This window comes from Manis pentadactyla, chromosome X, assembly GCF_030020395.1.
Source record: "Manis pentadactyla isolate mManPen7 chromosome X, mManPen7.hap1, whole genome shotgun sequence".
Classification (NCBI taxonomy): domain Eukaryota; kingdom Metazoa; phylum Chordata; class Mammalia; order Pholidota; family Manidae; genus Manis; species Manis pentadactyla.
In genome coordinates, this window is record NC_080038.1 from 66733943 (window position 1) to 66748122 (window position 14180).

General features: G+C 38.4%; 1 protein-coding gene across 1 annotated transcript; it reads left to right on the plus strand.

Moving 5' to 3' along the window:
* Positions 1–874: 874 nt before the first annotated feature.
* ZCCHC13 (zinc finger CCHC-type containing 13) lies at positions 875–1390 on the plus strand. The gene is given in 1 exon segment (XM_057495623.1): positions 875–1390. A coding segment is annotated over 1 exon segment (516 nt).
* The last annotated feature ends 12790 nt before the right edge of the window (positions 1391–14180 follow it).

The window sequence follows — 14180 nt, forward strand, 5'->3', positions numbered from 1 at the left end:
CAAAAGTGATTTCAATACTTGTAAAGCACAGAGAAAGAAAATAAAGAGAAAAAAGTTATGTTCAATCATATAATCCAAAAATGGCTGCTGTTGATATTTCAATGTTTAGTTTTCCATATATAATTCTATATCTGTATAAATGAAAAACATATCTATATATCTTTATGAGGTTTACATAAGGTATAACCAACTTGGAAAACAAAGAGGAAATCTGTCCAATATTTAAATTGTGGCTTTGTCATTTATTGTCCAAGTAATAACATGTATTGTATATGGAATGCTTCAATCGTTATGTTTTATAAGTTAAAAGGTGGTGATCATGTTGCAGACTTAGATTACAGCAATAAAATAGTGTAAATTGTGAATAAACTTTCTCAAGGTTGCATTTCACAGAGTATTTCCCTCTGTCTTGTGTATCTCATATGTTTATGGACATTTGCGTTTTATTTTTTTAAGGGGTTACTCTAATTTGTTATCATTTGCTTTTGTTTACTGGATTAGATATATCTAATCATGCATATTTTTTCTGTGTCAATTTGCATATATAAAAACTGATCATCTACCAGAGCAAAAAGAAAGTCTAAGTCTTAATTATTAGAAATCCTGCTGGGCACATTTTATGAACTGGGAGGGATTCAAATTCAGACTTAACGACCCAAGAATTTATTTTTTTAAAAATAAACCGAAAACACCACAATTCTGGCTTCAAGCGGTTGGAACACCCATGACGCCAAGAACCGGGCCTTGCTCAAGCCTAGTGTGATGTCGCTGAGGCCCCTAGTGACAAGCAGTCATTTCTAAGCCACCCAAAGGGGAGCTACGTCGGGGCCTCGGGGCAGCAGTGGCTGACTCACCCTAAGATCTCACCCCAACCATGAGCAGTAAGGAGTGCTTCAAGTGTGGACAATCTGGCCACTGGGCCCGGGGATGCCCTAAGGGAGGAGCACCTCAAGGGCGTGGGGATAGAAGCTGTGGCAGAGGTGCTCAGGGCAGTTCCAGCACCCTATCTGATATGTGTTACTGCTGCAGTGAGTCTGGTCATCATGCTGAGAACTGTGACCTTCTCAAGGACATCTGCCATAACTGTGGGAGAACTGGCCACATCGCCAAAGACTGTATAGAGCCTAAATGTGCACGAGAGCAGTGCTGTTATGCTTGTGGCAGACCTGACCGTCTGGCTCGTGATTGTGACCGTCAGGAGGAGCAGAAGTGCTACTCTTGCGGTGAATATGGTCACATTCAGAAAGACTGCACCCAAGTCAAGTGTTACAGGTGAGGCGAGACCGGCCACGTGGCCATCAACTGTGGCAAGACAAGCCAGGTCAACTGCTACCGCTGTGGCCAATCCGGACATCTAGCACGGGAATGCCCCATTGAGGCTACTGCTTAACTTTGTTGCCTTGCCCACACCGCGCCCCCATCGATAATTGTATCTTCTCTGAACCTTCTTCACTGACCAAAGGTTGATAGATGAAGGCTGCTACCAGGCCAGCGAGCTTTAGTTACATGTTAAAGGAGGAAAGGGCTAGAAGAAAAATTCCCAACAATGTTACTCACTTTTAGATATCTTATAATTCACTTGTTTCTGTGCCACTGATGAATCTGGTTATTGAACCAGTCATTCTGAACATTCTGCAAAGTCTAGGTTCTTTGGATGTAATTTAATTTAACATTTAATTAAGAACTGTTGCCAGTTAATAACTGTTGCTAGCCACTGTGGTTGCTGAGGGTTTATCTGAACAAATCAGAACAAGTTTGGGAACACAAGCCTAGAATCTATTAACAAGTAAAATACATAGTGTGTGAGAAGAAGATAAATTGATACAGAAACGAAGAACACCAGGTGAAAGAATAATGTGTGTGTGGTCTGGGGGGCATGTGGTTCTGTCTAACGTACACAAGACACCCTGAGGAGATGACATTTCCTCAGAGATTCATTGCATAAAGCTGCTGAGAAATGTCTATGACCTTAACAAAGTAATTTTATTATATATTGACTACTTTGAATTACCTGACCTCATTAACTTTTTTTAAATTGAAGTACCGTTGATAGACAATCTTACGTTGGATTCAAATATACAACACAGTGGTTCAAGTTACCGATATTATTAAATCCTCACCACCTCTAGTGCAGTTACTATGTGTCAATGTAGAAAGATGTTATAGAATCAGTAACTATATTCTCCATGCTCTATTAGTCCCTGTGACCAACTTATATAGTGATTGCAAATTATTGTACCCCTTTATACCCCTCCCCAACTCCTCCCCCTTAATAACTACTAGTCACTTCTCAGTGTCTATGACTTTAGGCTATACTGCTATTTTGTTCCTTCTATTTTGCTTTGTTTCTACATTCCACAAATAAGTGAAATAATACAGTATTGTCTTACTCTGCCTGGTTTATTTCACTGAGCATAATACTCTCTAGAACCATCCATGTTGTCATAAATTGACCTCATTAACATTGTTTTATTAAAGTATCATTGATATTCAATCTTATGAAGGTTTCACATGAGCAACATTGTGGTTACAACATTCACCCATATTATCAAGTCCCCCACCACACCCCATTGCAGTCACGATCCATCAGTGCCATAAGATGCTACAGAGTCATTAATTGTCTTCTCTGTGCTGTACTGCCCTTTCCATGCCCCCCCACGTTAACAATGCTAATTGTAATGCCCCTTATTCGCCTTCTCCCTCCTTCCTCACCCACCCTCCCCAGCCTCTTCCCTTTGATTAGTGCCAGTCTCTTGGAGACTGTGAGTCTCCTGCTTTTTGTTCCATCAGTTTTGCTTTGTTGTTACACTCCACAGATGAGTGAAATCATTTGGTACTTGTCTTTCCCCGCCTGGCTTATTTCACTGAGCATAATACCCTCTAGCTCCATCCATGTTGTTGCAAATGGTAGGATTTGTTTTCTTCTTATGGCTGAATAATATTCCATTGTGTATATACACCACTTCTTTATCCATTCATCTACTGATGGACACTTAGGTTGCTTCCATTTGTTGGCTATTGTAAATAGTGCTGCGATAAAATAGGGGTGCATAGGTCTTTTTGAAACTGGACTCCTGCATTCTTAGGGTAAATTCCAAGGAGTGGAATTCCTGGGTCAAACAGTATTTCCATTTTTAGTTTCTTGAGGAACCTCCATACTGCTTCCCACAATGGTTGAACTAATTCACATTTCCACCAACAGAGTAGGAGGGTTCCCCTTTCTCCACATCCACACCAACATTTGTTGTTGCTTGTCTTTTGGATATTGGCCATCCTAAATGGTGTGAGGTGATATCTCATTGTGGTTTCAATTTGCATTTCCCTGATAATTAGAGATGTGGAGCATCTTTTCATGTGCCTCTTGGCCATCAGAATCTCTTTGGAAAAGTGTCTGTTCAGATTCTCTGCCCATTTTTTAATCGGGTTAATGCTTTTTGGGTGTTGAGGCATGTGAGTTCTTTATATAATTTGAATGTTAGCCCCTTATTGGATAAGCTTTAGTAGATAGCAATTTCAGGAGATAAGAAAATAATTATAAGTGATAACATACCAGGACATATCAGATTTCTAAGAATTTCACATAATTTCTAAAACACTTATATATCTATACAAATACAGTATAAAAACGCCTAGTATTACTCTTTACTCAGCAATACTTCTCAGGATATTTAACATGTCAAATAAGCCTAATTAGTTCAACAAATCCTTCAGAATGTTCCAGGTCAACAGGACTTCATTAGAATTTCATTTTGAGACTTTTATCAAAAATATCAAAACTCAACATCCATTCATGATAAAAACTCTCAAAAAATGGGTGTAGAGGGCAAGTACCTCAACATAATAAGGGCCGTATATGATAAACCCACAGCCAATATCATACTGAACAGTGAGAAGCTGAAAGCTTTTCCTCTAAGATCGGGAACAAGACAGGGATGCCCACTCTCCCCACTGTTATTCAACATAGTACTGGAGGTCCTAGCCATGGCAATTACACAAAACAAAGATATACAAGGAATCCAGATTGGTAATGAAGAAGTCAAGCTGTCACTATTTGCAGATGACATGATATTGTACGTAAAAAACCCTAAAGACTCCACTACAAAACTACTAGAACTAATATCAGAATTCAGCAAAGTTGCAGGATACAAAATTAACACACAGAAATCTGTGCTTTCCTATACACTAACAATGAACTAATAGGAAGAGAAATCAGGAAAACAACTCCATTCACAATAGCATCAAAAAGAATAAAATATCTAGGAATAAACCTAACCAGGGACGTGAAAGACCTATACCATGAAAACTACAAGATACTCTTAAGAGAAATTAAAGAGGACACCAACAAATGGAAACTCATCCCATGCTCTTGTCTAGGAAGAATTAATATAGTCAAAATGGCCATCCTGAATCTCGCTAGCCAACTTCAAGCTCTGCTACAAAGCCACAGTAATCATGCCAATTTGGTACTGGTACAAGAACAGACCCACAGACCAGTGGAACAGAATAGAGACTCCAGACATTAATCCAAATATATATATTTAATTAATATATGATAAAGGATCCATGGACATACAATGGGAAAATCACAGCCTCTTCAACAGTTGGTGTTGGCAAAACTGGACAGCTACATGTAAGAGAATGAAACTGGATCACTGTCTAACCCCATACACAAAAGTAAATTCAAAATGGATCAAAGACCTGAATGTAAGTCATGAAACCATAAAACTCTTAGAAAAAAACATAGGCAAAAATCTCATGGACATAAACATGAGTGACTTCTTCATGAGCATATCTCCCCGGGCAAGGAAACAAAAGCAAAAATGAAGAAGTGGGACTATATGAAGCTGAAACGGTTCTGTACAGCAAAGGACACCATCAATAGAACAAAAAGTTATCCTACAGTATGGGATAATATATTCATAAATGACAGATCCAGTAAAGGCTTGACATCCAAAATATATAAAGAGCTCACACACCTCAACAAGCGAAAAGCAAATAATCCAATTAAAAAATGGGCTGAGGAGCTGAACAGACAGTTCTCCAAAGAAGAAACTCAGATGGCCAACAGACACATGAAAAGATGTTTCACATCGCTAGTTATCAGAGAAATGCAAATTAAAACCACAATGAGATACCACCTCACACCAGTAAGGATCACACCATCCAAAAGACAAACAACAACAAATGTTGGTGAGGTTGTGGGGAAAGGGGGAACCCTCCTACACTGCTGGTGGGAATGTAAATTGGTTCAACCATTGTGGAAAGCAATATGGAGGTTCCTCAAAAAGCTCAAAATAGACTTACCATTTGACCCAGGAATTCCACTCCTAGAAATTTACCCTAAGAATGCAGCAGCCCAGTTTGAAAAAGACAGATGCACCCCTATGTTTATTGCAGCACTACTTACAGTAGCCAAGAATTGGAAGCAACCAAAGTGTCCATCAGTAGATGAATGGATAAAGCAGAAGTGGTACATATACACAATGGAATATTATTCAGCCATAAAAATAAAACAAAACATACCATTTGCAACAACATGGATGGAGCTAGAGGGTATTATACTCAGTGAAATAAGCCAGGCAGACAAAGACAAGTACCAAATGATTCCACTCATATATGGAGTATAAGAACAAAGAAAAATCTGAAGTAACAAAACAGCAGCAGAAGCACAGAACCCAAGAATGGACTAACAGTTACCAAAGGGAAAGGGACTGGGGAGGATGGGTGGGAAGGGAGGGATAAGGTGGGGGGGAAGGGAGCACTATGATTAGCATGTATAATGTGGGGGGAGGGCTGTGCAACACAGAGAAGACAAGTAGTGTCTCTACAGCATCTTACTACACTGATGGACAGTGACCGTAATGGGTTCTGTGGGGTGGACATGGTGAAGGGGGGACCCTAGTAAATATAATGTTCCTCGTGTAATTGTAGATTAATGATACAAAAAATATATATATTAAAAATAGCTTTTAAAACAGTAGGTCAAATAGAATAATAAGTCGCTGTGGAACAATACTTAATATCTATTTAACCAAAGTGACAAAGACTTCACAGGCAAATACAGAAGGTTACATAGTTACTAGCAAATCTTAGCTCTATAAATAATGAAAACCAATCTATAATTTTTCAACAGTGTGCTTTTGATACCACAACTAATTATCTTTATTTATTGAAGTATCATTGATATACAGTCTTATGATGGTTTCATATAAACAACACAGAGGTTTCAACATTCACCCATATTATCAAGTCCTCACTCCCTCCATTTCACTCACTGCCTATCACCATAGTAAGATTAACACAACTCATTCTTATATAAACATATTTGATCTTAGCCAGTTTGACCAAACATTAAAATTCCTTTCCAAAGATTCCTTTTTTACAAATCTTCCACAACTTGCATTTTACACTTAGATTTTTAAGTGATGTATCACTGACATATGATCTTATATTAGTTTCAAGTATACAACACAATAGTTCAACAGTTACCCATATTATGAAATCCTCACCCCCATAGTACAGCTACTCTCTGTCAACATAGGAAGATGTTACGCAATCATTGACTATACTCTCCATGATGTATTACTATCCCCATGACCAACCTACTATATGATTGAGAATTTTTATGCCCCTTTATCCCCCTTGCACACCCCACCCACCCATCAAACACCTCCCCATAGTTACCACCAGTCTCTTCTCAGTGTCTATGAATCTACTGCTGTTTTGTTCATTCTGTTTTACTTTGTATTTATATTCCACAAATAAGTGAAATCATATGGTGTTTGTCTTTCACCACCAACTTATTTCACTGAGCATAATACCCTCTAGATCCATCCATTTTGTTGCAAATGGCAGATTTCTTCTTTTTAATGGCTGAATAATATTCCATTGTGTATATCTACCACCTCTTCTTTATTCATTTGTCTATTGATGGACACTTAGGTTACTTCTATATCTTGGCTATTGTAAATAATGTAGTGGTAAACATATGGGTACATCTATCTTTTTGAATCAGTGATTTTTTTTTCTTCTGTTAAATTGCCAGAACTGGAATTACTGGATTGAATGGTATTTCGTTTTTTAATTTTTTGAAAACCTCCATACTTCTCTCCACAGTGCCTGCATCAGTTGACATTCCCACCAACAGTGTAGGAAGGTTCCCATTTCTCCACATCCTTGCCAATTCTTCCTATTTCTTGTGCTTTGGATAGTGGTCATTCTGACTGGTGTGAGGTGATATCTCATTGTGGTTTTGATTTGTATGTCCCTGATGATTAGTGATGTGGAACAACTTTTCATGTGCCTGTTAGCCATCTGTATTTCTTTGAACAAATGTCTGTTCAAGTCCTCCACCCATTTTTCATTCAGTTATTTGTTTATTTGGTGTTGAGGCATATGAGCTCTTTATATATTTTGGATGTTAACTCTTTATTAGACAAATCATGTATGAATATTTTCTTCTATACTGTAGGTTGCCCTTTGTTCTGCTGAAGGTGTCCTTTGCTATACAGAAGCTTTTAGTTTGATGTAGTCCCATTTGTTCATTTTTTATTTTGTTCCCCTTGACTGAGGAAATGTGTCCAGGAAAAATTTGCTCATACTTATGTTCAAGATATTTTGCCTATGGTTTCTTCTAAGAATTTTATGGTTTAATGATTTACATTCAAGTCTTTGGTCCATTTTGAATTTACTTTTGTGTATGGAGTTAGACAGTTACATTCTCTTGCATGTAGCTGCCCATTTTTCCCAACACCAGTTGTTGAAGAAGCTGTCTTTTCCCATTATGTATTCATGGCTCCTTTATCATATATTAATTGACCATATATGTCTGGGTTTATATCTGAGCTCTCTATTCTGTTTTATTGATCTACGGGTCTGTTATTGTGCTACTACCATGTTGTATACACTCTTATAGCTTTGCAGTAGAGCTTGAAGTCAGGGAGTGTAATCTCCCCAGCTTTGTTCTTCTTTCTCAGGATTGCTTTAGCTATTCGGGGTCTTTTGTGGTTCCATATGAATCTTAGAACTATATGTTCTAGTTCATTGAAAAATGCTGTTTGAATTTTGATAGGGATTGTACTGAGTCTGTAAATTGCTTTGGACAGAATGGCCATTTTGACTGTATTAATTCTTCCTATCCATGAGCATTGGATAGATTTCCATTTTTTGGTGTCATCTTTAATTTCTCTCATGAGTGTTTGTGGTTTTCAGAGTATAGGTCTTTCACCAACTTGGTAAGGTTTATTCCTCGATATTTTATTCTTTTTGATGCAATTGTGAATGGAATTGTTTTCCTAATATCTCTTTCTGCTAGTTGTTAGTATATAGGAATGCAACAGATTTCTGTGTATTAATTTTGTATCCTGATACTTTGCCGAATCCAATTAATAGTTCTAATAGATTTTTTTCTTGTAAACTGTTACACTAGCAATCTTTTTTTTTTAAATTTTGGTATCATTAATCTACAATTACATGAAAGACATTATGTTTACTAGGCTCCCCCCTTCACCAAGTCCCACCCACATACCCCTTCACAGTCACTGACCATCAGAGTAGTAAGATGCTGTAAAATCACTACTTGTCTTCTCTGTGTTGCACAGCCAATCCCATGCCCCCCACACACTACACAAGCTAATCATAATGCCTCCTTTCTTTGTCCCCGCCCTTATCTGTCCCTTCCCACCCATCCTCCCCAGTCCCTTTCCCTTTGGTAACTGTTAGTCTATTCTTGGGTTCTGTAATTTTGCTGCTGTTTGGTTCCTTCAGTTTTCCTTTTTTCTTATACTCCACATATGAGTGAAATCATTCGGTACTTGTCTTTCTCCGCCTGGCTTATTTCACTGAGCATAAAACCCTCTAGCTCCATCCATGTTGTTGCAAATGGTAGGATCTGTTTTCTTCTTATAGCTGAGTAATATTCCATTGTGTATATATACCACATCTTCTTTATCCATTCATCTACTGATGGACACTTAGGTTGCTTCCATTTGTTGGCTATTGTAAATAGCGCTGCGATAAACATAGGGGTGCATCTGTCTTTTCCAAACTGGAGTGCTGCGTTCTTAGGGTAAATTCCTAGAAGTGGAATTCCTGGGTCAAATGGTAAGCCTACTTTCAGCTTTTTGAGGAACCTCCATACTGCATTCCACAAAGGTTGAACTAATTTACATTCCCACCAGCAGTGTAGGAGGGTTCCCCTTTCTCCACAACCTTGCCAACATTTGTTGTTGTTTGTCTTTTTGATGATGGCGATCCTTACTGGTGTGAGGTGATGTCTCATTGTGGTTTTAATTTGCATTTCTCTGATGATTAGTGATGTGGAGCATCTTTTCATGTGCCTGTTGGCCATCTGGATTTCTTCTTTAGAGAACTGTCTATTCAGCTCCTCTGCCCATTTTTTAATTGGATTATTTGCTTTTTATTTGTTGAGGTGTGTGAGCTCTTTATATATTTTGGATGTCAACTCTTTATTGAATCTGTCATTTATGAATATATTCTCCTACACTGTAGGATACCTTTTTGTTCTATTGATGGTATCCTCTGCTGTACAGAAGCTTTTGAGCTTGATATAGTCCCACTTCTTCATTTTTGCTTTTGTTTCCCTTGCCCAGGGAGATATGTTCAAGAATAGGTCACTCATGTTTATGTCCATGAGATTTTTGCCTATGTTTTTTTCTAAGAGTTTTATGGTTTCATGACTTACGTTCAAGTCTTTGATCCATTTTGAATTTAACTTTGTGTATGGGGTTAGACAGTGATCCAGTTTCATTCTCTTATATGTAGCTGTCCAGTTTTGCCAGCACCATCTGTTGAAGAGAGTGTCACTTCCCCATTGAATGTCCATGGCTCCTTTATCGAATATTAGTTGACCATATATGTTTGGGTTAACATTTGGAGTTTCTATTCTGTTTCATTGGTCTGTGGCTCTGTTCTTGTGCCAGTACCAAATTGTCTTGATTACTGTGGCTTTGTAGTAGAGCTTGAAGTTGGGGAGCGAGATGCCCCCCACTTTATTCTTCCTTCTCAGGATTGCTTTCGCTATTTGGGATCTTTGGTGTTTCCATATGAATTTTCAAACTATTTGTTCCAGTTCACTGAAGAATGCTGTTGGTAATTTGATAGGGATTGTATCGAATTTGTATATTGTTTTGGGCAGGATGACCATTTTGACTATATTAATTCTTCCTAGCCAGGAGCATGGGATGAGTTTCCATTTGTTAGTGACCTCTTTAATTTCTCATAAGAGTGTCTTATAGTTTTCAGGGTATAGGTCTTTCACTTCCTTGGTTAGGTTTATTCCTAGTTATTTTATTCTTTTTGATGCCATTGTGAATGGAATTGTTTTCCTGATTTCTCTTTCTATTAGTTCATTGCTAATGTACAGGAAAGCCACAGATTTCAGTGTGTTAATTTTATATCCTACAACTTTGCTGAATTCTGATATTAGTTCTAGTAATTTTTGAGTGGAGTCTGTAGGGTTTTTTATGTACAATATAATGTCATCTGCAAATAGTGACAATTTAACTTCTTCTTTACCAATCTGTGTTCCTTGTATTTCTTTGTTTTGTCTAATTGCTGTGGCTAGGACCTCCAGTACTATGTTGAATAACAGTGGGGAGAGTGGACATCTCTGTCTTGTTCCCGATCTCAGAGGAAAAGCTTTCAGCTTCTCGCTGTTCAGTATAATGTTGGCTGTTGGTTTATTATATATGGCCTTTATTATGTTGAGGTACTTGCCCTCTATACCCATTTTGTTGAGAGTTTTTATCATGAATGGATGTTGAATTTTGTCAAATGCATTTTCAGCATCTATGGAGATGATCATGTGATTTTTGTCTTTCTTTTTGTTGATATGGTTGATGATGTTGATGGATTTTCGAGTGTTGTACCATCCTTGCATCCCTGGGATGAATCCCACTTGGTCATGGTGTATGATCCTCTTAATGTATTTTTGAATTCGGTTTGCTAATATTTTGTTGAGTATTTTTGCATCTACGTTCATCAGGGATATTGGTCTGTAGTTTTTTTTTTTGGTGGGGTGTTTGCCTGGTTTTGGTATTAGGGTGATGTTGGCTTCATAGAATGAGTTTGGGAGTATTCCCTCCTCTTCTATTTTTTTGAAAACCTTAAGGGGAATGGGTATTATGTCTTCTCTGTATGTCTGATAAAATTCCGAGGTAAATCCATCTGGCCAGGGGGTTTTATTCCTGGGTAGTTTTTTGATTACCACTTCAATTTCTTTGCTGGTAATTGGTCTGTTTAGATTTTCTGTTTCTTTCTGGGTCAGTCTTGGAAGGTTGTATTTTTCTAGGAAGTTGTCCATTTCTCCTAGATTTTCCAGCTTCTTAGCATATAGGTTTTCATAGTATTCTCTAATAATTCTTTGTATTTCTGTGGGGTCTGTCGTCAATTTTCCTTTCTCATTTCTGATTCTGCTGATGTGTGTTGATTCTCTTTTTCTCTTAATAAGTTTGACTAGAGGCTTATCTATTTTGTTTATTTTCTCGAAGAACAGCTCTTGGTTTCATTGACTTTCTATTGTTTTATTCTTCTCAATTTTATTTATTCTCTGATCTTTATTATGTCCCTCCGTCTGCTGACCTTAGGCCTCATTTGTTCTTCTTTTTCCAATTCTGATAATTGTGACATTAGACTATTCATTTGGGATTGTTCTTCCTTCTTTAAATATGCCTGGATTGCTATATACTTTCCTCTTAAGACTGCTTTCGCTGCGTCCCAGAGACGTTGGTCTTTGTGTTGTTTTTGTCATTTCTTTCCATATATTGCTGGATCTCCATTTTAATTTGGGCGCTGATCCATTGATTATTTAGGAGCATGTTGTTAAGCCTCCATGTGTTTGTGAGCCTTTTTGCTTTCTTTGTACAATTTAGTTCTAATTTTATACCTCTGTGGTCTGAAAAGTTGGTTGGTAGAATTTCAATGTTTTGGAATTTACTGAGTCTCTTTTTGTGGCCCAGTATGTGGTCTATTCTGGAGAATGTTCCATGTGCACTTGAGAAGAATGTGTATCCTGTTGCTTTTGGATGTAGAGTTCTATAGATGTCTATTAGGTCCATCTATTCTAATGTGTTGTTCAGTGCCTCTGTGTCCTTACTTATTTTCTGTCTGGTGGATCTTTCCTTTGGAGTGAGTGGTGTGTTATAGTCTCCCAAAATGAATGCATTACATTCTATTTCCTCCTTTAATTCTTTTAGAATTTGTTTCACATATGCTGGTGCTCCTCTATTGGGTGCATATATATTTCCAATGGTTATATCCTCTTGTTGGACTGAGCCCTTTATCATTATGTAACGTCCTTCTTTATCTCTTGTTATTTTCTTTGTTTTGAAGTCTATTTTGTCTGATACTAGTATTGCAACACCTGCTGTTTTCTCCCTGTTGTTTGCATGAAATATCTTCTTCCATCCCTTGACTTTTAATCTGTGCATGTCTTTGGGTTTGAGGTGAGTCTCTTGTAAGCAGCATATAGATGGGTCTTGCTTTTTTATCCATTCTATTACTCTGTGTCTTTTGATTGGTGCATTCAGTCCATTTACATTTAGGGTGATTATTGAAAGATATGTACTTATTGCCATTGCAGGCTTTAAATTTGTGGTTACCAAATGTTCAAGGTTAGCTTCTTTACTATCTTACTGTCTAACTTAACTCTCTTATAGAGCTATTATAAACACTGTCTAATGATCCTTTATTTCTCTCCCTTCTCATTCCTCCTCCTCCATTCTTCATATGTTGGGTGTTTTGTTCTGTGCTCTTTTTAGGAGTGTTCCCATCTAGAGCAGTCCCTCTAAGATATCCTGTAGAGGTGGTTTGTGGGAGGTAAATTCCCTCAACTTTTGCTTGTCTTGGAATTGTTTAATCCCTCCTTCATATTTAAATGATAATTGTGCTGGATACAGTATTCTTGCTTCAAGGCCCTTCTCTTTCATTGCATTAAATATATCATGCCATTCTCTTCTGGCCTGTAAAGTTTCTGTTGAGAAGTCTGATGATAGCCTGATGGGTTTTTCTTTGTAGTTGACCTTTTTTTTTTCTCTCTGGCTGCCTTTTATACTCTGTCCTTGTCCTTTATCTTTGCCATTTTAATTATTATGTTTCTTGGTGTTGCCCTCCTTGGGTCCCTTGTCATGGGAGTTCTGTGTGTTTCTGTGGTCTGGGAGGCCATTTCCTCCCCTAGTTTTGGGAAGTTTTCAGCGATTATGTCTTCAAAAACACTTTCTATCCCTTTTCCTCTCTCTTCTTCTTCTGGTACTCCAATGATGCAAATATTGTTCCTTTTGGATTGGTCACACAGTTCTCTTAATATTCTTTCATTCCTGGAGATCCTTTTATCTTTCACTGTATCAGCTTCTCTGCGTTCCTGTTCTCTGTTTTCTAGTCCATTAATGGTCTCTTGCAACTCTTCCATTCTGCTTTGAAGTCCTTCCAGAGATTGTTTTATTTCTGTATTCTCCCTCCTTAGTTCTTGCGTATTTCTCTGCAAGTCCATCAGCATGGTTATGACTTTTGTTTTGAATTTTTTTTCAGGAAGATTGGTTAAATCTACCCCCCCAGATTCCTTTTCAAGAGAGGATGTTGAAGGTGTCTGGGTTAGCCTGGTCGGGATCAAATTTTTTTGCCTTTTCATGTTAATAGATACAGTGGTATGCTATTGACTCGTCTGTCAGCTGGGAGAGCCAAGACGTTTTCCACTTGCTCCTGGCCTTTCTTTACTGGGACCACAGCGCCCCCTAGTGGCTTGTGTTGGGCACTTGCACGTAGAATGGTTCTGTTTCTTCCCCAGCCGCTATGGAAGAAGCTCACTTGCTGTGGGCATGGCCAGCCTCAGGCCGCTGCTCTGCTATGGCGGGACACCAGAGTGGGAACAGACGGGGGGCTGTTTATTGCCGTGAGGGTTCTCAGAGCTGCTGCCCTGTGGGTTAGGGTGCCCGGATTTCCCCAGGATTTCCAGCTACTAGGCTACATGTCCTGGGACGCTTCCATCCAGCTGTGGGGTCCCTGTCCCTTTAAGACTTTCAAAAATCACTTGCTTTTCTTTGTCCCAGGGGTGCCGACTGTGGGGACCCACTCACAGGTCTTACTGTCCTGTTTCCCTAGTATCCAGCACCCCACGCTGGGTGCGGATGGCTAGGGCTGTGTATTTAGCAGTCCTGGGCTCCCTC